Source organism: Rhincodon typus, chromosome 37 (genome assembly GCF_021869965.1).
Source record: "Rhincodon typus isolate 14 chromosome 37, sRhiTyp1.1, whole genome shotgun sequence".
Classification (NCBI taxonomy): Eukaryota; Metazoa; Chordata; class Chondrichthyes; order Orectolobiformes; family Rhincodontidae; genus Rhincodon; species Rhincodon typus.
In genome coordinates this window covers 4,015,685-4,038,730 of record NC_063368.1, presented here as the reverse complement: position 1 = coordinate 4,038,730, position 23,046 = coordinate 4,015,685, and the positions used below count along the sequence as shown (strand labels likewise).

The 23,046-nt window shown below is 41.4% G+C and overlaps 1 protein-coding gene across 2 annotated transcripts in view; it reads right to left on the bottom strand.

The window, feature by feature from the left end:
- Window positions 1-253: 253 nt before the first annotated feature.
- The window catches only part of triobpb (TRIO and F-actin binding protein b), an 80,820-nt gene continuing 58,027 nt past the window's right edge, over window positions 254-23,046 (bottom strand). For both annotated transcript variants that reach the window (XM_048617641.1, XM_020519093.2), the window contains 3 exons: window positions 7,018-7,104; window positions 6,732-6,895; window positions 254-4,601 (listed from right to left, as the gene is read on the bottom strand). In XM_048617641.1, the coding sequence (XP_048473598.1) occupies window positions 6,734-6,895; window positions 7,018-7,104 (249 nt within the window). In that variant the 3' untranslated portion in view covers window positions 254-4,601; window positions 6,732-6,733. The remainder of the gene's footprint in view (window positions 4,602-6,731; window positions 6,896-7,017; window positions 7,105-23,046) is intronic.

Below are 23,046 nucleotides of genomic sequence, written 5' to 3'. Positions count from 1 at the left end.
TGCCCTGTGTCTGAAGGTGTGAAGGGGTCTTGTAAAATACTATGTATGGCTTGCCCACTGACCTCCAATCTATATCGCATGGAGTGGTGAAGATGTTGGACAGTCCACTTGACTTTAAGCCATGACATTATTTCACGTTGGAGTAGGCTTGTTGGGTTGAATGGTCTTGTCCTGCACCTATTTCCTATGAATTAGTTGACATTACTTCTGCATCCTGAGCAGCTGAAAGTTGCTGAGTCACAAATTGAATAACTTTTCAAATTTTCACTCATAATTAAACATTTATTTTATAGTGTACTCTACATTGAAAAATACTCTTATAGAATATTGCAATAACTTCATATCACACAGCGGCTTGCTTGATACATGGCAGCTGCCTGCAGTGCTTCTTCCGTTAACTCACGTTATTGTAACTTTGTAAAGCATTTTTTCTGATTTACGAGTCAAATTAGAACCTGCAGTATGGATGAGATGAGGAGAGATGAGAGTGACTGCCCTTAACATCAAGGCAGCATTTGACCGAGATCAAGGAGCCCTCACAAAACTTAAGTCAATAGAAATCAGGGGAAAAGGTTTCCATTGGTAGGAGTCATCCCTGGCATGAAGGAAGATGCTTGTGGTTGTTGGAGGTCAATTATCTCAGTCTGAGGACATCTCTGCAGGAGTTCCTCAGGATAGTGTCCTAGGCCCAACCATCTTCAGCTGCTTCATCAATGATCTTCCCTCCACATAAAGTCAGAAGTGGGGATGTTCGCAGATGTTTGTACAATGTTCAATACCATTCACAGCTGCTCAGATATTAAAGCAGTCTGTGTACATATGCAGCAAGACTTGAATAACATTGAGGTTTGGGCTGATAAAAGACAACTAACATCCATGCTCACACTGTGTCAGGGCAATGACTGTTGCCAACAAGACAGAATCTAACCATTTTCCCTTGACATGCAATGGCATTACCATCACTACTGAATGTTCCTGCTATCAACATTCTGCGGCAACAATTGACCAGAAACTGAACTGGACCAGCTAAGATCTGGTCAGAGGCTAGGAACTCACCTCCTGAATCCCCGAAGCCCGTTCACCAACCATAAGACATATAGCAGAAGTGTGATGGAATTTGCCTATATGAGTGCAGCTCCAACAATACTCAAGAAGCGTGACACCCCCTAGGTAAAACAGCCACTCAACTGGCATCACATCCACCAGCTTCAACATTCACTTCCATACTGTTGATGCATAGTGGCAGCACTGTGCACCTTCTTCAATGTACACCACAGGAGCTCACCAAGGCTTCTTAGACGGGACCCTTCAAACCTGTGATTTATAATATCTAGGAGGACGGCTCAGCGAACAGGTACAAGAACCCGACAAGCTGCAAGTTCCCCTACAAGACACACACCATCCTGACTTGGGAATATATCACTATTTCTTCACTGTCATCAGATCAAAATCCTGGATCTCCCTCCCTGACATTATTATGGGTGTTCCCAGACCAGAAGGATTACAGTAGTTTAAAAAGATGCTTCACCATCACTTTCTCAACGGCAATTAGAGATGGACATCAAATGCTAGTTTTGCCAGTGACCCTCACATCCTGTGAATGAGTAAATAAAAAAGAATTGTGTACACAGTTTTTTTTCCTCCCCTTTGTTGCAAGTATTTATCTGATGTCAAAAACAGTAACTTCATTGCAGCATATTGATAAATAAAACAAGTGGCTTCTTGAGTGTTGAGACCCACAACTTACAGTGGCATTGGAGAAATTGAGACTAGACACTTATGGTCAGAGACATTGGGTAGCAGGAATTATGTCCAAACTGTTTATGTGATAGCTGGCTGAAGGTACACTAAAAAAAAAACTCATGTTGATGCAATGTTTTTGTCATAGCAAAATATCTTGGGTAGAAGGAATAGGGTTACCCATGAATTAGATAAGAAGCTGTTAAGACAGGTGACAAAAAACTGCAGGTCTTTTAAAGATTCTTATGTGACCAAGCAGATGTAGCATTATAAAGGGACGAACGTGTGTGCAGCCCTCATGAGAACATTCAGGTCCTTGTTGGCAACACAGTTTAGGGGAATCATAGGTAGAGAGGCAGAGAGATTTAGGGAAGGAATTCTAGAGCTTAGGGCCCAGGCAGATACAGGTAGATCTGCTAATGATAGGATGATGGCTAGAACTAGGGAAATGCATAGATCTCACAGAGTTGTGAGGATGGGGAGATTACAAAGAGGGAAGGTGAAGCTATGTAACAATTTGAGAACAAGCATGAGAGTTATAAAATTCATGGCTTGGTGGACTGGGAATCAGTGCACATCAGTGAACGCAGGCGGGTGTTGAGTAGATGGTGAGTTAGGGAGTGGAATTTGTGGTTAGGACAGAAGGAAAATTATGCTCCTTCAGGACCAGATATTGGACAACAGCCTGGTAAATCAGACACATTGGATGGGTCAGTTTTGTTCATGGCTCATGCTCCTGACAATAAAAGATTGAAGTCAAGTACATCTGACAGGGAAGAGGGACTGCCAGGAAGACTGACAATGAGTCAGGTCCTGCCTGCTGATGGGTATGACAGCCTGGAGAGAGGGCGTGGGAGTGAGGATTGCAATCATTGGGGGCTCCAAAACTCCTTAGGTAATCTTGCAAGGCCATGCCTAAAGGGATTAACGGCTGGATAGCTGGTGCAATAGTTACCTTACTGTGCAGTTTCAGTTGATTTAACTTAATCACTTGAATGTTCCTTAGCTTTTCTTGAGCCTGTATATAGCAATGTTCACTGGAGATGAATTAACTTTATAACAATTTATTTTTTTGATGGGATGTAGGGTCATAGACAAGACCAGCATTTGTTGCCCATCCTTAACTGACATTAAAACAGTGTGGCTTGCTTGGCCATTTCAGAGGGTAGTTAAGATTGAACCATATCTACCTACATTAATAGTGTTTCCATACAAGGAGGTGGTATACACACCATATTAGACAAAAAGGCACTTTGGTGCATGGATTTCACCATATCCATGACATTTGAACTGAAACATTGTGATGAGTGGCTACAGCTGACCAAACGTAACTGAACCAACTCTTCTCTGCCTTCTTTGGGACCATTTACATTTACAATGTTTTCTCTGCTCCCTTCATGCATCTTGTACCTACACGACTAATATTAACAGAAGTGGAGCATCCATAGCAGTCAGACCTTCCTGAAATTCTGTTGGCATTGATCAGAGACTCTCTGTAAAGGTGTTTTTTTTTTACAGGCGACTGCTGATGTTCAGGCCCCCCACATATCTACATAAACCAAACTACACATGATATCAGGGCACTTGGGTAAGGTCCAGATAGAGGGAGCTCAAGGAGCTGTTACTGTGTATGAGCAACACCCTTCAAGAATCAGTGAAATGTGGGACCAGGAGAACAGGACAAAGAGAAACAAAAAGAGATTTCTCACTGTTCTCTTGCAATGTGACTTTCAACAGTTATCTTTGAACTCCATGACAGCAGGCAGACATAAGGTGACATCCCCTTCAATAGTTCCTGCTGAATGCTAGTGCTAATGGTTGTGAAACCAAGGGAGGCTGCTGGAATTAAGCAGACCTTCCGTGACTGAACAGTGGAACGGGCTCAATCGACTGCTTTCCCTTGTTCCATGTCCTATGTTCCTAGGCACAGCCTAAGTGCTGGCTTTAAGGGAGCATCTGACTGATGATGGGACAAATACACAAAAAATACCATATAAGCTATTATTAAAGACCCACCTATTATGTCTTAACATTGCAACATGTTACCCTCAAATAGTGCTTTATATAACATTTAATAGGAATAATAAACTGCTTTCAATTTCTTTAAAAAATAGCTGTTCTTAAATGCAATGTTTACCAAAAGTGGGTAAAGGGATTTGCTATACAGTCAGTTACACCAAGTGGATCTGCAGTGAGGATTGTTAACTCTTGCAGGATTACCCAAGAGGCTCAGGGACAAGCAAGCCCTGGAGAAGAAATATCAAGTTAAAAAGCCTCTCAACATTTGTTTGAATAATTACAAAAATGTTGGGAGTTTGAGTGACAGTCAAAAGCTGTCTAATTGAGTAACATAGAGCCTGCTTGCTTTCCCATTGGCTAGATGAACATTCTGATGACCAATTTGGGGGATGTTGGCAACCCTAATTCCTGGTGCCCCACAGGGATAAAAGGGAGAAATGCAAGGGAGGGGGCTATATGAGCAACCCAGCAAGTAGCATTTGCTGCAGAATACAGTCAGCAATCTGTGAGCATTGGATGATGGAAGACCACCGTCAGCATAACGTCACTGTGGTGACAACTAAACTGAGGGGTGCTTGGCTGGGAGCCGAAAACAGGGTTTCAAAGGCAGCAAGGGATTAAATTGATAACCTGTGTGAATACATTTCTATATGTCTATTCACTTTTAATTTCACAGCAGTAATCCACAGTGGGAGAACTTATTAAGAAAAGGCAAGAAAAAGGAGTGGTTGTCTTCTTCACAGCTCCTTGTTCACAGGGATTTTCACCATCTTGGATCATTACTGAAGGCTTAAGCATTAAATTTAACTTCTCTTCCTGTGTGGTGATGCCAGGGCCCTGGTCTGTGAAGGAAGACAAAAGAAAACAAGAAGAATGAATGACCTTCCCATTTACAATTTTAAACACCTTTCCAAATTCTCTATTTTTTCCGTTCTCTGAATTCATCAATATATTAGGTACTCATGAGGTATATCTTTCCTGCTTACACCCAGAGGTTGCATCAAATGCTCTTGGCTCAACTATTTCAGGTATTGACCAAACTATTGTCCATGATTCTCATGTGGCTCCCAAGGCCCAATGATCCTTGGAGTCCAGGGCAAATAAACCCAGAATGCTACAAGAGCTCACAGAGTTTTGGTCTGTTTATTTAAGGAGCAATATACTTACATTGCAGTCAGTTCAGAGAAAGTTCACTGGGCTGATTCCTGAGATGAAGGGGTTGGCCTTGTGAGGAAAGTTTGAGCAGGTGGGGCCATACACATTGAAGTTTAGAAGAATGAGATATGATCTTATTGAAACGTGTAAGATTGTGAGGGAGCTTGACAAGGTGGATGCTGAGATGATATTTCCCCTCATTGGAGAATCTAGGGGCTAGAGTTTAAAAATAAAAAGGCCTTACATTTAAGACAGAGGTTGATAAGGAATTTCCTCTCTCACACCATTATTAGGCTGTGGAATTCTCTTCTCCAGTGGGTAATGGAGGCTTGGTCATTACATATGTTCAACATCGAATTAAACATATTTTTGATTAACATGGGAGTCAAGGATGAAGATGGCCAGGGAGGAAAACGGAGTTAAAACCATAATCAACTCAGCCATGATCTTATGGAACAACTAAGCAGGCTGAAGAGGCTGAATGGCCTTTTCTGTTCTTAATTCTTATGTTCTTATATAAGATGACATGTAACTAGACTGGAATAGAGATGATGAAATGGTGGGTTGACAGGCTTTCTGGTGCAGGGAATTGATAGAGTAGGTAAAGAAAAATGGTCTCATACTAGTGGGTGCCTAGAATGAGGGCACCGATACACTCTCACAAGGCACACGATCCCAACATAAAGCAGGAAAACCTCCAGGTGACATCCCTAGAGAATGGAGGGAAAGAGGGAGATTTATCTAAATGCCTCAGAAAATGAAATGCAGATGGGATCTAGACATGCAGGAAACCCTCAGTCACAAATGAGAGGATTAGAATGTGGCAAAGGAGCTCACCCCTTGGTTAGTTCTGGAGTTTGGCAATAGGGGCCCTGACCAGATTAACTGGACATAACACCGTAAAGAGGAAAAGCACAGATGTTGAGCAGTTTTGAGTGAAATCCTGGAGACAGGACCAAACTGGCAGTGTTTGGATGGTAAAGGGCCCCTCCCTGCTTAGTCGAGGCTTCACAGGGCCCTTCCTTGCTCATCACTTCTATGACTCCACATGAAATATTTAACAATTCCTCCTGCCACAGAGCTCTGCCAGCAGCTCATCTGTGATGGAGCTCCACTGGCATCACTCTGGAGTCACATGAGTCACCCCCCAGCCCTCCTTTATCTCACTCAATCATCGTTTCCTTCTATTCTTTTCTGCCTTGTGTGTTTATTCAGTTTCCTCCTAAATCCTTAGGCTTGAAGCCCAGTTGGATATATAGGCTTCTTGCAGAAACTTATTCAATATCACTAATATGTAAACAAACACTGCAGACTTTTTAAACAAATGACAAGCAAATTTAATTCCATGGCTTCGGTAAATTAGTAAAGAGTCAAAGCTAACAGTCAAATTTTGGCACAACCCCTTAAAAACTAGTAGAATATCAAACTCACACTTAACTTGGAACAACTGGGAAAAAAGAAGATGGATCCAGGCTTAATCTCTATGCTGAATTAGTTCATCTCAACTGAAGGGATCTCAACTCAAGTTCGCAATATCCCTGGAGACTTAATTATTTCACTTTATGTAATTTCCTGTGTTTCGTACACATTCCCTCAGCCGCTGTCTATCTTACGAATTTGCCTCTGAATCAGATGAGTTCAGAGATCTGAGAAATGTGTGGGGCTGGATGAAGTTACATGGACAGGGAGAGATGAGGACATGAAGGAATTTGAAAAAGAGAATCAGAATTTTAGAAATGAGGTCCTTCCGATCATGTTGCAAGTGTCAGCTCCAGCCTTCAGAACTGGGTCTCAGGTCACGGAGGAGCACAACCCACCTTCATTTTGTGATGCTGTTCTGCAAGGTGTCTTTTTCTTTGAGTGCAGCCATAGCCAGCTTTAACTGTTCTTTAACCTGATTGAGTTCACGCTCCGTTCTGACCTTCATGACACTTAACTCCGTGTAGATTTCATTGTACCTGTCTGTTGCATACTTCTTATCCTGCAAAAGAAATTCATTAACAGAAATCATCCTGGTTATTCTGGACAATGAACACATACACAGGAGACAGAAGTGCAGTCCCGAGTCTTTGCTGCAGCATCCTGAATGTGAGCTGCACTCACCCATTGCACAGACTGAAGCTCATCCCGTAGGCACATAGTCTCCCTCCTGAGATTCTGCACTTCATTCTCCTTAATCCGCAGTAATACCTGTGGATGAGCACAGAATAAGATCACATGTCATCCAGAAACATCCAACAAAGAGTCCTTCCTTAATTTACAGCCAGATTAGAACTGCATTGTAGAGTATGTGTAAAATCCAATGGAGAGGCTTGAGGTGGTTTACACAGGGAATAACTGGTACTGGGAGTGAGCTGCCTGAAATGTTTGACAACTTTTGACGTTAGTTGCTCTCAACTGCTTTCATTCAAGCATCGTTTGATCTCAATAACACTGAAATTTCAGCTACCAATTGATATCAATTGCACTGAACAGCTACGAATTGACATCCCAAATGATTATCATTTAACAGCATTGTCATTAATTGGTATCAACTATAACATCACAGCACTCAACCATTTTCAGGCTAATCATCATTTGATTTCCTTCAGTGTTTTAGATGTTTTTGATCAGTCTGTTAAGACACGTTATGATACATCTCTGCAGTAGGTGGGACTCGAACTCAGGTTTTCTGGCCCAGAGGTTGCCACAAGTTACCAGTGCACCACAGATATTTTCTAATCAGCCTGTTCAGAAGTGTTATTACACACCTCTGCAGCAGGTGAGACTTGAACCTGAGCCTGTTGGTTCAGAGGCAGGACATTACCCTGCCTTCATTACTTTCAGCTCACTGAAATGAAGGGATACTTTGACTAAATCCCACTGCAACTTGAAATGTAACCTCTGTTTTACCATTTTCTGTAGTCTCGTGACTATGATTTAAGAATTATACCATATTTCTATTTCTTTATAGATAGAATCATAGAATCCCTGCAGTGTTGAATAAGGCCATTCGGCCCATCGAGTCCATACTGCCCTCCAAACAGAATCCCACCCAGATCCACCCCCTACCTTATTTCTGTAACTTTTCATTTCCCATAGTTAATCCACCTAAACTGCACATCTCTGGACACTATCATCAATTTCCCATGGCCAATCCACTGCACATCTTTGGACTGTGGGAGGAAACCACAGCACCTGGAGGAAACCCACACAGATATGGGGAGAATGTGCAAACTCCACATCAACAGTCACCTGAGGCTGGAATCAAACCTGGGTCCCTGGTGTTGTCAGACAGCAGTGCTAACCACTGAGCCATTGTGCTATTCCTTCGAGACATTAAGTGTGAGTTGCCAACTTGCTGATGATCGCTTAGTCACATTATTTTTTAGAGACAATCTGAGATTACATTAGTGATGATTACAATATGTTATAGTTGATTGTATGGGATAATTAAAGTCCTTGATTCACTTATTATGTATAGCATTTTCAATGTAGTAACCCCCACTATGAAATTGGTTATATTGTACTGACACATCAAACTCACTCACATGATATAGAACAGATGTTATATTACGTGAAAATCAAACAAAAGTAAATCAGTATTGAGGTATAGCAGCAAGACTGAAAAGACACAAGGCATTGATTTTTCTTGAGCTTTGTTCACACATACATCATCTGTTAGGTGACAACTTCAAGGTTTGACAATTGGACAAAATTTAGCGAGGCCAGCTGTCTTGATACTTTTATTTAACAACACCTTCAACTTGTGAAGGGGCATTAAAATATTCAAGATCTGGGAAGTAATCCTTGGTGTTTGACAGAACAATATCCACATGTCGCATTAGGCAGCAAAAGACTTTTGAAGATCCACTTTTGGAGTACTGCATTCAGTTCTGGTCTCCCTGCTATAGGAAGGATGTTGTGAAATTTGAAAGGGTTCCAAAAAGATTTACAAAGATGTTGCCAGGGTTGGAGTGTTTGACCTATAGGGAGAGTTTGAATAGGTTGGGGCTATTTTCCCTGGAGCATCGAAGGCCGGGGGGGGTGACCTTATAGACATTTATAAAGTCATGACGGGCACGGATAGGGCAAATAGCCAAGGTCTATTCCCCAGGGTGGGTAAATCCAAAACTAGAGGGCATGGATTTAAGGTGAGAGGGGTATGATGTAAAAGGGACCTAAGGGGCAACTTTTTCACACAGGGCGGTGCATGTATAGAATGAGCTGCCAGAGGAAGTGGTGGAAGCTGGTACAATTACAACATTTAATGGGTATATGAATAGAAAGGGTTTAGAGGGATATGGGCCAAATGCTAGCAAATGGGACTAGATTAACTTGGCATGGACAAGTTGGACCAAAGGGTCTGTTTCTATGCTGTACATGTCTATGACTGTATTTACAAAGATTTTATTATATATTTATAACTTAGCACAAACATCAGTTTCCACTGTTCTCTTCTGGACCTTTTCCACATCCAGTAGACCACTTCCCACTGGGGAAGAATCTAGTTCCTTTTAAACAAACTGAAAGCAAATACTAGGGAGACTAAATCAAAATCGTGTCAGGAAGAGAAAATGCACTCCAGTCTTTGTGGTACCCACCCATTCCAAAATGCTTCCAGGCTTCTGCTGGACATCACACACAGGAACCCACCTCATGATATTTTGAATCAATCTGTTCAGATGTTATGACATACCTGTGGAGCAGGTGGGATTTAAACCCAGATCTTCTGGACTAGGGATAGGAACACTGCCACTGCACCATAAGAGCCCGAAGCCTAGCTCTTATTTTTGAATAGCTCACCAGAAAACCACTCATCTGAATCGGAAGCACTGGCCACAGGGAAGTGCAATAAGAACAAAAATCAAATAAGTGTGTAAAACAAGGGAGGGACAAAATCCTTGGCTTTGGTGGGGGAAACCTTGTACTGCAGCCCCCATGGTGCTCAATCCTCTAAGAATCCAACTCTAATTTACACGCAGCTATCACCAACATCAGTCCACATATGTCGAGGAATTAAAATCTAGTTTCCTGCATGAAAGGTGGGGATACTAACCACCATACTAACGAGGATCTTCGTGCCCAGCTTTTTTTCTGCTTATTTTTAAAAGTTATATATTTTTTTCTCTTCAGAACCCAGTTCTTTCTGGAGCTGTTCTATTTGGCCCATAAAGGGACCTGCATTTCTAACTTTGACAATTGGCAATGTCAAGACTGACGCACTCACAAACATCTTTTATGGAGCTTGTAGAGACTGCTGTGAGTTGAACAGATTTCCTTCAAATGAAACACATCTCCTAGTCAGTAATTCCTGTTACAAAGTGTTACGTCTATACATTTTAAACCAGTTAATCTCCTCACCACAGCAACATATACACAGTTGTAGTTAGAGTTTTGGGCATTGCCAAATGAACAGCATGCACATTTTAGAAATAATTCCAGCCTAGCAAAATTGGCTCCTTCCTGAGTATACAGATGAAATCTCACTCTTCAGTGCGGATACTGAAGACCATGCACAAGCAAGTGTTAGAACCCTTGCTGATTTTTCAATTTCATTTTTCTTACTTTTAGTTTGGAGCTGTGAATTGTGAGCTGAGAGCTAAAGGTGACCTTTGGACTATGAGCAGCAACTTATTTTAAAAGAAAGAGAACAAAAAAAAACTGATATTTGTCTATGAGGCCAGGCCCGGAAGTTAAATGCAGGTTGATTCTTGTTCAAAGAACGCTAGTCATTTCAGTTCCAGAGATGCATTATGCTTAAACCGTGGCAGATATTGAATATTAAGTGGGGCTTTAAAGGAAGACAACCAATCTAACAAAGATAAACCAAAGTTTGAACTTGTTTTTGAATTATATTTAAGTCAGAATGTTTGTGCCTATGAAAGCTACAGGATGGAGGTTTAATTGCTCCCTGGTTGTTCTCCCATTATTAATTTATTGTAAGTTCAGAGAATAGGATCTCAGTTATAAGTATTAAGTGAACATTCTTCAGAGCCTGCTGGAAGCTATTTGGATACACCAGTCTCTTCAGAAAACAAGCAAGATATAATCCCATGAGCCTTAAAACCATAAGCCAAAAGAAACAGATACAGGAGTAAGTCATTCAGCTCCTTGAACCTACTCCACCACTCAATAGGATCATGGCTGATCTGACTTTCCTCACGTCCACTTTCCTGCCCTATCCCATAATTCTTGATTCCCCTACTGATCAAGAATCTATGTCAGCCTTAAGTACACATAAGGACTCTGCCCTCACAACTCTCTGTGGCAAGGAGTTCCAAAGACTCACAGCCCTCTGACAGAAGAAATTCCTCCTCATGGTAGCTCAGTGGCTAGCACTGCTCACTGGGTTCTATCCCAGCCTGGGGTGACTGACTGTGTGGTGTTTGGACGTTCCCCTGTTGAGTTCGTGGGTTTCCACTGGGTACTCTTCCCACAGTCCAAAGATGTGCAGGTTAGGCGGATTGGCCGTGCTAAATTGCCCATAATGTCCAGGATGTGCAAGCAAGGTAGGTTAGCCATAGTAAATGTGGGGTTACAGTGTGGGTGTCTGGGTCTGGGTGGGATGCTCTTTGGAGGATCAGTGCAGATTCAATGGGCCAAATGGCCTCTTTCTGCATAGTAGCGATTCTAGGATCTCAGTCTTAAAGTGGTGCCCCTTTATTCTGAGACTATGCCCTCTGGTCCTACACTCTCCAATGAGGGGGAACATCCTCTCAGCATTTATCCTGTCAAGCCCTTTAAGAATCCTGTATTTTTCAAGGAGATCACCTCTCGTTCTTCTAAATTCTGATCTAAATCCCAACCTGCTAAACCCTTGCTCATAAGTCAATCCTACCATACCAGGGATCATTCTAGTGAACCTTTTCTGAACTGCCTCCAATGAAATGATATCTTTCCTTAAATAAGGGGACCAAAATTGCCTACACTACTCTAGATGTGGCCTCACCAATACCTTGCACAGTTGCAGTAAGACTTTTCTACTCCTATACTCCAACCATCTCGAAGTAAGGGCCAACATTCCATTAGTCTTCCTTATTACCTGCCACGCCTGCGTACAAGCTCTCTTGTGTTTCGTACACAAGTACTCCCCAGGTCTCTTGGTGATACGTTTTATGCAGTTTTTCTAATTTATAGATAATATTGTTCTTTAGTTTTCTCTTCCAAAATAAACAACTTCATATTTTCCCACATAATACTCAACTTGCCAACTTTCTGCTTACATATTTAACCTAACAGTATCTCTCTGCAAACTATTTGTATCACTCTCACAAATTGCTTTTACATCTATTTTACTGTCATCTAAAAATGTGGCTACAGTACATTCACCTCCTCCAAGTCATTAATACATATTATAATCAATTGCAGTTCCAGCACTGATCTGAGTGGAATTCCATTGGTCACGAGTCACCAACCTGAAATAAAACCCCTTTTTGTTGTTTCCTGCCAATGAGCCAATTCTGTATCCATGCCAATACATTACCCCCAAAATTATGGGCTCTTGTGACTTAGTCTTTTTTTAGGTACCTTGTCAAATGTCTTCTGGAAGTCCAAATATCACATATCTATTGGTTTCCCTCTATCCACTGTGGTTGAGACTTCCTCAAAAAACTCGAATAATTTAGACACAATTTTCCTTTCATGAAGACATGCTGACTCTGATTGATCAGATTATGATTTTCCAAATGTTCTGCAAGTACTAACTGATTCCAATGCTTTTCAAACAATAGATGTTTGGCTAATTGGTCTATAGTTATCTGCAGTTGTAGACATGCTTGCCGAATTGGTGGGTTTGGTTGCAAACGTTTCATCACCCTTCTTGGCAGCATCGTCAGTGCGCCTCCGGTGAGGTGTCAGTCTTCTGTCCTGCTGGTTATTAATATGCCTCAGTTTGCTGGAGTGGTTGGTATTACTTCCGGTTTTGTTTCTCAGTGGTTTGTACACAGGGTCTAATTCAATGTGTTTGTTGATGGAGTTCCGGTTGGAATACCAGGCCTCCAGGAATTCCGTGGCATGTCTCGGTTTGGCTTGTGCGATTAGGGATGTGTTGCCCCAGTCGAATTCATGTCCCTTGTTCTCAGTGTGTAGTGAGACTAGTGAGAATTGGTCATGTCCCTTGGTGGCTAGTTGGTGTTCATGTATCCGTATAGGCAATTTTCTTCTGGTTTGGTCTATGTAGTTTTTCTCACAGTCCTTGCATGGTATTTTGTAAATTACCCCAGTTTTGCTGGTTTTGGGTATGGGATCCTTTACATTTGTCAGTAGCTGTCGTAGGGTGGTTGTCAGTTTGTAGGCTACTCTGATACCTAGGGGTCTGAATAGTCTTGTGGTCATCTCTGAAATGTCCTTGATGTACGGTAGGGTGATTAGTGATTCTGGTTGTGTTGGGTCTTCCTGTTGTGGTCTGCCTCGGAGGTAACAATGGATTGTGCTTTTCAGGTATCCATTTCTTTTGAAGACTCCATAGCTTAATACTGCCCTTAACTTCATTGGTTACCTGTGGTTGGTTTATCCCTCTCTTAGAATCTTTTCTCCTCACTCGGATGTATTTTTGCTCAGAGTCATGAATTACTTCCAGTGTCTGCCACTGCTTACTTACTGTGATCAAGGGAAGGCAATAGCCTAGTGGTATTATTGCTAGACTGCGAATCCAGAAACTCAGCTAATGTTCTGGGGACCCAGTTTCAAATCTTGCCATAGCGGATCGTGGAAACTGAATTCAAATTTGGAATTATGAATTTACTGATGACTATCAAACCACTGCTGATAGTCAGAAAAAACATCTGGCTCACTAACGTCCTTCAAGAAAGGAGATCTGCCATCCTCACCTGGTCTAGCCTACATGTGACTCCAGAGCCACAGAAATGTGGTTGACTCTCAACTTGCCTCTGAAATGGCCGAGCAGATCATTCAGTTGTATCAATCGTAACGGAGTCTTAATAAAGAAATAGAACAGGATGGGCCACCTAGCATTGACCAAGGCTCCAGAAAAGACAATGGCAGAAATAACCTTGGTGACTCTGCACAGCCCTCCTTACTAATCTATGGGAGCTCATGGCACAATTGGGGGAGCTGTCTTACACAACAGTAAAGCAACTCACAGAATCGTACCTACAGACAACATCCCAGACACCACCATCACCATCTCTGGATATGTCCAATCTCACCAGCAGGACTGACCCAGCAGAGGTAGCAGCACAGTGGGGTACAGTCGGGAGGGTGTTGCGCTGGGAGTCCTCAACATTGACTCCAAATCCATGAAGTCTCATGGCTTCAGGTTAAACATGGGTAAGGAAACCTCCTGCTGATTACCACATACCGTCCTCCCTCAAATGATGAGTTGGTACTCCTCCATGTTGAACAGCACTTGGAGGAACCATGGTGGCAAGGGTGCAAAATCTACTCTGGGTGGGGATTTCACTGTATACACCACCAAGAGAGGCACTAGTGATTGAGCTGGTCAGGTCCTAAAGGTCATAGTTGCTAGACTGGGTCTGCAGCAGGTGGTGAGGAAACCAACAAGAGGAAAAAAATAAACTTGACCTCATCCTTACCAATCTGAGGTCTGCAGATGCATCTATGACATTTTTCGTAAGAGTGACTACCACTTAGTCCTTGTGGAGACAAAATTCCACCATTATATTGAGAATACACCCATTGTGTTGTGTGGCACTACAACCATGCTAAATGGGACAGACTTCAAATAGATCTAGCAACTCAATCTGGGCATCCAAGAGGTGCTGTGGCCATAACAGCAGCAGAATTGTACTCCAGCACAATCTGTAACCTCATGGCCTGGCATATGCCCCACTCAACCATTACCATCAAGCCAGGGGATCAATGGAGAGTGCAGGAGGGCAGGTCAGGAACAGCACCAGGCATACCTAAAAATGAGGTGTCAACTGAGTGAAGCCACTAAACAGGATTACTTACGTGCCAAACCGTGAGTGATAGACAGAGCTAAGAGATCCCACAACCAACAGATCAGATCTAAGCTCTGCAGACCTGGTACATTCAGTTGTGAAGGTTGTGAACAATTAAACTACTCCCTGCAAAAGAAGGCTCCACAAATTTCCCCATATCATATTCAATGATGGAAAAGCCAGCATTTAGTACCCATCCCCAGTTGTCTTTGCGAAAGTGATGGTAAGTTGCCTTCTTGAACAGCTTCAATCCATGTGCTGTAGACTCTCAGTGCCATTAGGGAGGGTGTTCCAGGATTTTGACCTAGCGACATTGAAGGAATGGTGATATATTTCAAAGTCAGAATGGCGAATGGCTTGAAAGGTAACTTGCAGTGGTGGTGTTCCCATATATCTGCTGCTCTTGTCCTTCTAGTGGGTAGCAGTTGTGAAGTTTGTCTAAGGAGCCTTGGTGAATTTTTACAGTGCATCTCATAAATATACTGCTGCTATTTATGGGAGAGAGAATGGATGTTTTGGATATGAAGCCAGTCAGCAGGCTACTTTGCCTTGATCATGTCAAGCCTCTTGAGTGTTTCTGGAACTGCATTCATCCAGGCGAGTGGAGGTATTCCATCACAATCCTGACTGTATCTTATAAATGGTGGAAAGACTTTGGGGAGTCAGGAGGTAAGTTACTCGCTGCAGGAATCCTAGCCTTTGACCTGCTCTTGTAGCCATAGTACTTATATGGCTAGTTCAGTTGAGTTTCTGGTCAATGGTAACCTCTAGGATATAGATAGTGGTGGATTCAATGATAGTAATGCCATTGAATATTAAAGGACGATGGTTAGATTCTCTTTTGTGGGAGATGGTCATTGCCTGGCATTTGTGTGGCACAAATGTTTCTCTGAACTCCAAAGGTGAAGTGAGAGTGAATGGTTGCCCAAGGCAACATTCGATCGAGTATAACATCAAGGGGTATTAGTAAAACTGGAGTCAGTGGAAATCAGGATGAGTCTCTTCACTAGTTGGTATCACAGCTAGCATAAAGAAGACATTTGTGGTTGTTGCAGACCAAACATTTTAGTCCAAGGACACCTCTACAGGAGTTGCTTGGGGTAGTGTCTTATGCCTAACCATCTTCGGCTGCTTCATCAATGAACCTTCCCTCCACCATCAGGTCAGATGTGGGGATGTTCTCGGATTGTTGCAAAATGTTCAGCACCATTCACCAGTTCTCGGCTGCTGAATATATCTAGGCTTATGCTGCTAAGCAGGAAGTAAAATTCATGCTGCACAAGTGCCGGACAATGACCATCAGGACCATGAGCATGGATTCCATTGTAGATGAATGTGAGGTTGTGCACTGTGAAGCTTAAAACTTTCCACAAGGTGAAAAGCTGTACGCAATGGACTCCAAAGAGATTTGAAGATCTAAATATGCAGGTCATTAAAATATCATGATGAAGTGCAGAATATAATCATAAATGTTACTGGAATACTGGCTTTTCAACCAAAAAGAATGGAAAACAAAGGGACAAATGTAATGCTGTAGCTGTATAATTTGACCACACCTGGAGTTATTGAGGGCAATTGTGAGTGCTGCACCTTAGGAAGGATACGCTGACCTAGGAGGAAGCGCAGGGGATTTTTGTTGGAATTATATATGGATTCCAGGGGTTGGATTACAAGGAGAGATTACAGAAACCAGGTTTATATTGTCTGAAATTTGGAAAGTTAAGGGGATAAGAGTTTTCAAGGTATTAAGGAGAACAGTTAGAGTGGACAGAAATAATCAATTTTCACTAATCAGGGATTCTAGACTCGGGGCATAATCTGAGAATTAGAAACAGACTTTTCAGGAGTTGAATTATGAAACTTCTATACACAAAAACGGTCAACGTTTGAAACTATTTTCTGTGTGTGAGCTGTTGTTCAGTGAGTAGTGCTCTCACTACTGAGTCAGAATGTTTGTGTATTCAAGTCACATTCTAGGGGATGAGTAGAGAGTCTAGGCTGGTAATGTTCTTGAGCACATTTTAGATGAGATGTTAAACCAGAGCACTGGCTGGTCTCTATGATGGATATGATAACACTTTGTGCACTACTTCAGAGAGGAGCAAGGGAATTATCACTGATGTGAATGTGACTAGGCCATTAGTTATTAGCTATGCCAGATTTCGCAGAGGGCATTTAAGGGTTAACGACATTGCTGAGGATCTGGAGTCAGACTGGATAAGGACAACACATTTTTATGACCATTGAGTGATTACATGGTAATCTTAATTGAATTCAAATTAAATCATCTTCCATGGCTTGAATTTAAACCCATTTTCCTAGAGAATTAGCCAAGGGTTTGGGAATTACTCATCCAGTGACATTACCACTATGCCATTGTCTCCCTCCAACAACAGCTCCAACAATACTCAAGAAGCTCAAAACAATCCAGGACAAAGCAGCTTGCTTGATTGATGCCCCATCCACCATGTTCAACATCCACTTTCTCCATTACCCATCCACAATGGGAGCAGTGTGAGCTATCTACAAGATGTTCTGCAGCAATTTGCCAAGACATGTTTGACAGCATCTCCGAAACCTCTGAACTGTACCCCCTCAAAGAACAAAGGGTTCAACTGGGTTGTATGTAGAATCTGAGTGACAGGTTGGAATCTAAACCAAGGGTAAAAACTGGATACCAAGCTTGAGGTATTTGTTGGAATTTAATCCTGAGCGTCCTCCGTTTGTGTGTGTGTGTGTGTGTGTGTGTGCGCGCGCGCGCGCGTGCATGTGTGTGTGTATGTACAAGTATTTATATATATGTATAAAATATATATAGAATAATGGATAGCTGGGATTGAGCCACAGAATTGAATCTAAAGAGCTGATTAAGTAAATCTTGAAGAGTGAATCTCTAAATCTGAAGTCTTATTCCCAACCAGGATCTCAATTCATTCTGATTTTAATTTTTCATCTGTGGCACTATATGTGGGCAGTGAAGACTGGTCTGGATAGTTTCCATTGAGAGGGTGTGGGTGTGAAACTAGGCAATGTAATGTTTGGAATGAGGCCAGCCAGGTGGATCTCACAGAATATGAATTCCCTGATTGGGGATGTTAACCTGGTCCAACCGGGGAGCCCTGGCTGACAAATATAAACAGGAGTGTCAGGGGGTTCTGTTCACTCCAGAAGTCTGTTCTGTGCTAGCTGGGTCAGTGTCATGTACTATGCACATCTAAATAAAGGGTGACTTGGTGATGGGATACTGGCCTTCATGGACTTATTTCAAGCAGGATTACAAAATTGGCTGCATGAACTAACTATGTTCTCAGCACTATCTTCTCAGCTGAGACCTAGGCATTTACACAAGATTCTAGTTGACCAACCTTCAAAAGTCTGACAGTGTGAAGTGCTATTTTAAGAATAGTTGTCAATAGCAATTCCCTCCTATTTCTCCCAGGGTATAGTACAGCTGCTGAACTTAATTATTGATGCATCATCCACAAATTTATATGGCTAGGCACTTGTGTCTCTGCTCATTAGTGTGTACTTAATGGCCAAAAATATAAGACAAGCACTAATAAATGAGGTAACCTCTTTACCCAGAGAGTGGGTTTATGTATTCAGTGTGCTACCACACTGAGTGGTTGAAGTGAATGGAACAGATGTGTGTAGGCAAAGTTAGATAAGCACATGAGGGAGAATGGAACAGAAAATTTCACTGTAGGGACAAGAGTAAGCCATTCAGCGCCTTGAGCTCCTTCCGTCATTTAAACAGTCATGGCTGATCTCTATCTTAACTCCGTATATCCGGCTTGGTTTTGAACTCTTAATTCTCTTGCCTATCTCAAACTTGTCAACCTCTTTGGAAATATTTACTTGATTTCGTTGGGTTCAAAAGGGTTCCAAGTCATGTGGACAGGGGTTTGAATTGGGCATAAACACTGACATAGACCATTTCTGTGTTGTAAACTTCTGTACAGGCTCTGCTGCAGATATGAAGTAATATGGAGCTGCCAGCACTTTCTGTTTGTAGATCAGACAGTTTGGACGACATCCGATTATCATTGCAAAAATAACTTGTGTAGATAAGACTGCAGTTCCTGAAATACATTCTATTGAAAAAGCAAACAAAAAAAACTTACTAAGAAAGATTAATTTGTGACTTTTTAGTCAAATTAAGGATAGTGTTAAGTTAAAAAGGGAGGGTTATAATGTTGCAAAGAAAAGTAATAAGCCTGAGGATTGGGAGAGTTTTATAAAGCAGGAAAGGACCACCAAAAAATGGATTTAACAAAGGAAAAATTAGAATACAAGAGTAAAATAGCCAGGAATATAAAAACAGATTGTAAGAATTTTTATAAGATGTAGATTAACTAAAATGAATATCATTATCATCGAGGCACAGACAGGAAAAGTTATCAAGAAGAATAAAGGGAACGAAGAGACAATAGTTAACTCAAATTACATTATAGACATAGAGGGTAACCGAATACCTACAAAGGGTGTGGAACGTAAGATAATTAATATAATTAGAGAAAAAAATCGGATAAACTGAAAGACTAGAAGACAACAAATTCTCACGACCTAAGTCCAAGAGTTCCAAAACAATTGCTGCAGAGATACTGAATGTAATGGCTATCATTTTAAAAAAATCCCTAGTAACAGTAGAGAAATGGCAATGTCACACAAGTGTCAGGCAATTACTATCTCCAACAAGAGACAATCTACCTATTGCCCCTAGGGTTTACCATTGGCCAGAAACTGAAGTGGGCCAGCCGTATAAATACTGTACCTACAAATGCAGGTCAAAAGTGGAAACTCTACAGCAAGTAACTCACCATCTGACTCCCCAGTGTCTATCCACCATTGACAAGGGAGACGTCAGGAGTGTAATGGAACACTCCCCACTTGCTGGATGAGTGCAATTCCAACAACACTCAAGAAACTTGACACTGAGACAAAGCTGCCTGCTTGACTGGCATCTTACCCACCACCTTAATTCCCTCTGCCAGCAATGTGCATTTGCAGCAGCATGTACCATCTAAAAGATGCATTACGGCAACTCACCAAGACTTGACAGTACCTTCCGAAAACATGAACTCTAACATTTAGAAGGACAAGGGCAGCATATACATGGGAACGCCAGCAACTGCAAACTCTGCTCCAAGGCTCTCACCATCCTGATGTGGAGATGTATCACCATTCCATCAATGTCCTTCCCTCCCTAACAACATTATGGAAGATCCTATACTCCATGGGCTGCAACAGTTCCAAAACTTGATTCACTGTCACTTCCTCAGAACAATTAGATATGGGCAATAATTCTTGGCATAGCCAGTAACTTCCACATTTTGAGAAAGTATAAATATATTTAAAAATCCCATGAACTGAAATTTACCACTGTAACACTGATACTGAAAAAAAAGGGAGACAGAAAACTACAGGATAGTTAACCTGACATCAGTCATTGGGAAATGCTGGAATGTAACACTAAGGAACATACAACAATGCACTTAGCATCGTAATATGATCAAAAAAAGTCAAAAATTGTTTTACAAGAGGGAAGTTGTATTTGGCAAATTTATTAGCTTATTATGAGCATGTAACTAGGACGGAACATGAAGAGCAGTACGCTTGGATTTCTAAAAATCACTTGATAAAGTGTTAGACAAATGGCTAATACCCAAGATAAGGGCTAAGGAAGTTGGGGCAAAACGTTAGAATTGACAGAGTATTGGTTAACTAACAGGAAACACAGAATAAGGATGAACCAAGAATTTTCAAGCTGGCAGAATGCGCCACAAGAAACAAGGCTGTGAACTAAGCTGTTTACAATTTATGTTATTCCTTAAAATAGAGACTTATATGATTGCTGAAAGAATAAATGAGTTGAGGAGAATAGTTTTTAACATGATGAATTATAACAAGCTGAATTTCTCTACATGAGAGGACAGTAGAAGCAGATTCACTTGAAATTTTGAAAAGTAAGTTTGAGAAATTTCATAAAGAGAAAACAAATGCAGGATTCTGGGAAGATAGTAGGATAGGGAATAAATTGGATTGTTCTTTTGAAGAGCTGGTGCAGGTCTGATGGGCCAAACAGTCTGCTGCTGTGTACACTAGAGATCGCATGGTATAATACTCTACCGTACTCTTGATCACTCCACCAGTTGATAACAGTGTGCACATATTACAACTACTCATTCAGATTTATTCTAAGTAACTTTTATTGAAGCCAGAATAAATTAGTGGATAAAATTAGAGCTTCCAGTCATCATGGTCCTTTTGTGAGAAAGTAGCAGAGGATTTTGATCCTGCTAGTCCTTTAATAATTCAGGCTCATCAGAGTGATGTGGATAAGAGGCCTAGCTCATTGTGTTCAATGACGGTCATTAACTGCCTGTCTGGCATCAAACTGAAATTGAACCATATCTGTATTTAGCATTAAAGGTCTGGAATAAAAGTGCAACAGACTGTCAGAGGCAGTTGAAAAATGTTGATTTCCTTGGTAAGGCTCAAATATTCTATTACGCATTTGGCACCAGAAATACATTGGGACTCTTTAGGTAGAAACATGTAGCTGAGGAATTAATGCAATGTATTTCAATCCAAAAAAAAATCAGACATAATATTCTCTTTGATGGACTAGGTGCTCTCAGACTCTCAAGCCAATGAAAAGAAATTTGGAATGGACACAAAAGCTGGAACACATGCTATTAGGTGAGGCTGTGGTATAGTGTTAATGTAATTGGATTAGTAATCCAAATGCCCAGGCTTAATGCTTTGGGGTCAAGGGTTCACATCTCACCACAGTAGCTGGTGGAATTTAAATTCAATAAGAATCAGGAATTGACAGCTCATGTCTTTAATAGTGACTATTGTTGTAAAAACCCATCTTATTCATTAATGTTCTTTAGGAAAGAAAATCTGCTGCCCTTATTCAGTCTGGCCTATATGTGACTCCAGGCTCACAGCAATGGAGACCACAGACTCTTATCTGTCTTCTGCAATGGCCTAACAAATCATTCAAGAATACTTAGGGATTAGCAGCAAGTGCTGGCCTTGCCAATGCCACCCACGTTCCATGAAAACAAAGAGAGAAAATGTCAAGATTGGTCAGTGGAGATTTCCCAGAATATTACCTGGACTCCATGGATTAAACTAAGATGCGAGATTACACAAACTGGAGCTATTTCCACTGACTGAGGAAACTAAGACTAGGGGACATACCTAGATCATTCAGCAATGAAATTAGGGAACTCAGAGTAACTGTTCCTGGGATGGCAGGACTGTTCTATGAAGAGAGACTGGGCAAACTCTAGAGTTATGAAAAATGAGAGGTAATCTCATGGAAACCTACAAAATAGGTGAGATGATTCCCCTGGTTGTGGAGTCTAGAACCAGGTGGCACAATTTAAAAACTAACACTTAGGACTGAGAGTTTTTTTAAACTCAGGGTATTGTGAATCTTTAGAATTCTCTACCCCAGCGACTGTGAAAGGTCAGTCTTTGAGTATGCTTAAGGTAGAAATTGATAGATTTCAGATTACTAGTGGTGTAAATGGTTATAGGGATGGGGTGGGTAAAAGGCATTGAAGTATTTGATCAGACATGATCTTATTAAATGACGGAAGAGACTCGATGGTTACAATGGCCTAAACTTGTTCCTTTGTTCCTAGTTTGAATCTCTCTTCTGAAAATGACATTTGATGGGTGAACAATTGTTAACTTTAAATTTGAGATTGGTAGGTGTTTATTTACCAATGACATGAATGGATCTGATGGTTAAGTTACGTATCGACCATGATTTCAATGAATGGAGGAGCAGACTCAAAGGACTGAATGGCCTCTTCCTGTTCCTGAGAGTCTCCAGAAATTGGACGTTAATTCCCAGGATACTATTGCAAAAAAAGGTGAAAACTTGCGTTTTATAGAAAAAGTCTTCTTTTCATTTTCTTTTGACAGTTGATTAATAACTCATTAAACATAAAGATTTTGGGAATGGGACCATAGGGCATTCATGCTCCCGCTGTGGATGACTGTGGTGGCTGTAGGGAGGATCAGCAAATTGACCATAGCACCATGGTACAGGCAACCATGCAAGAGAAGTAAGGAAAAAGAAATATAACTGTAAATGGGGATAGTCAGGGAAAAGACAAGTGTTTTATGTGGCCAGGATCGAAAGTTCTGAAAGCTGTGTTGCTTCCCTGATGGCTGGTTTCAGGATATTTCATTTGGGCTGAAG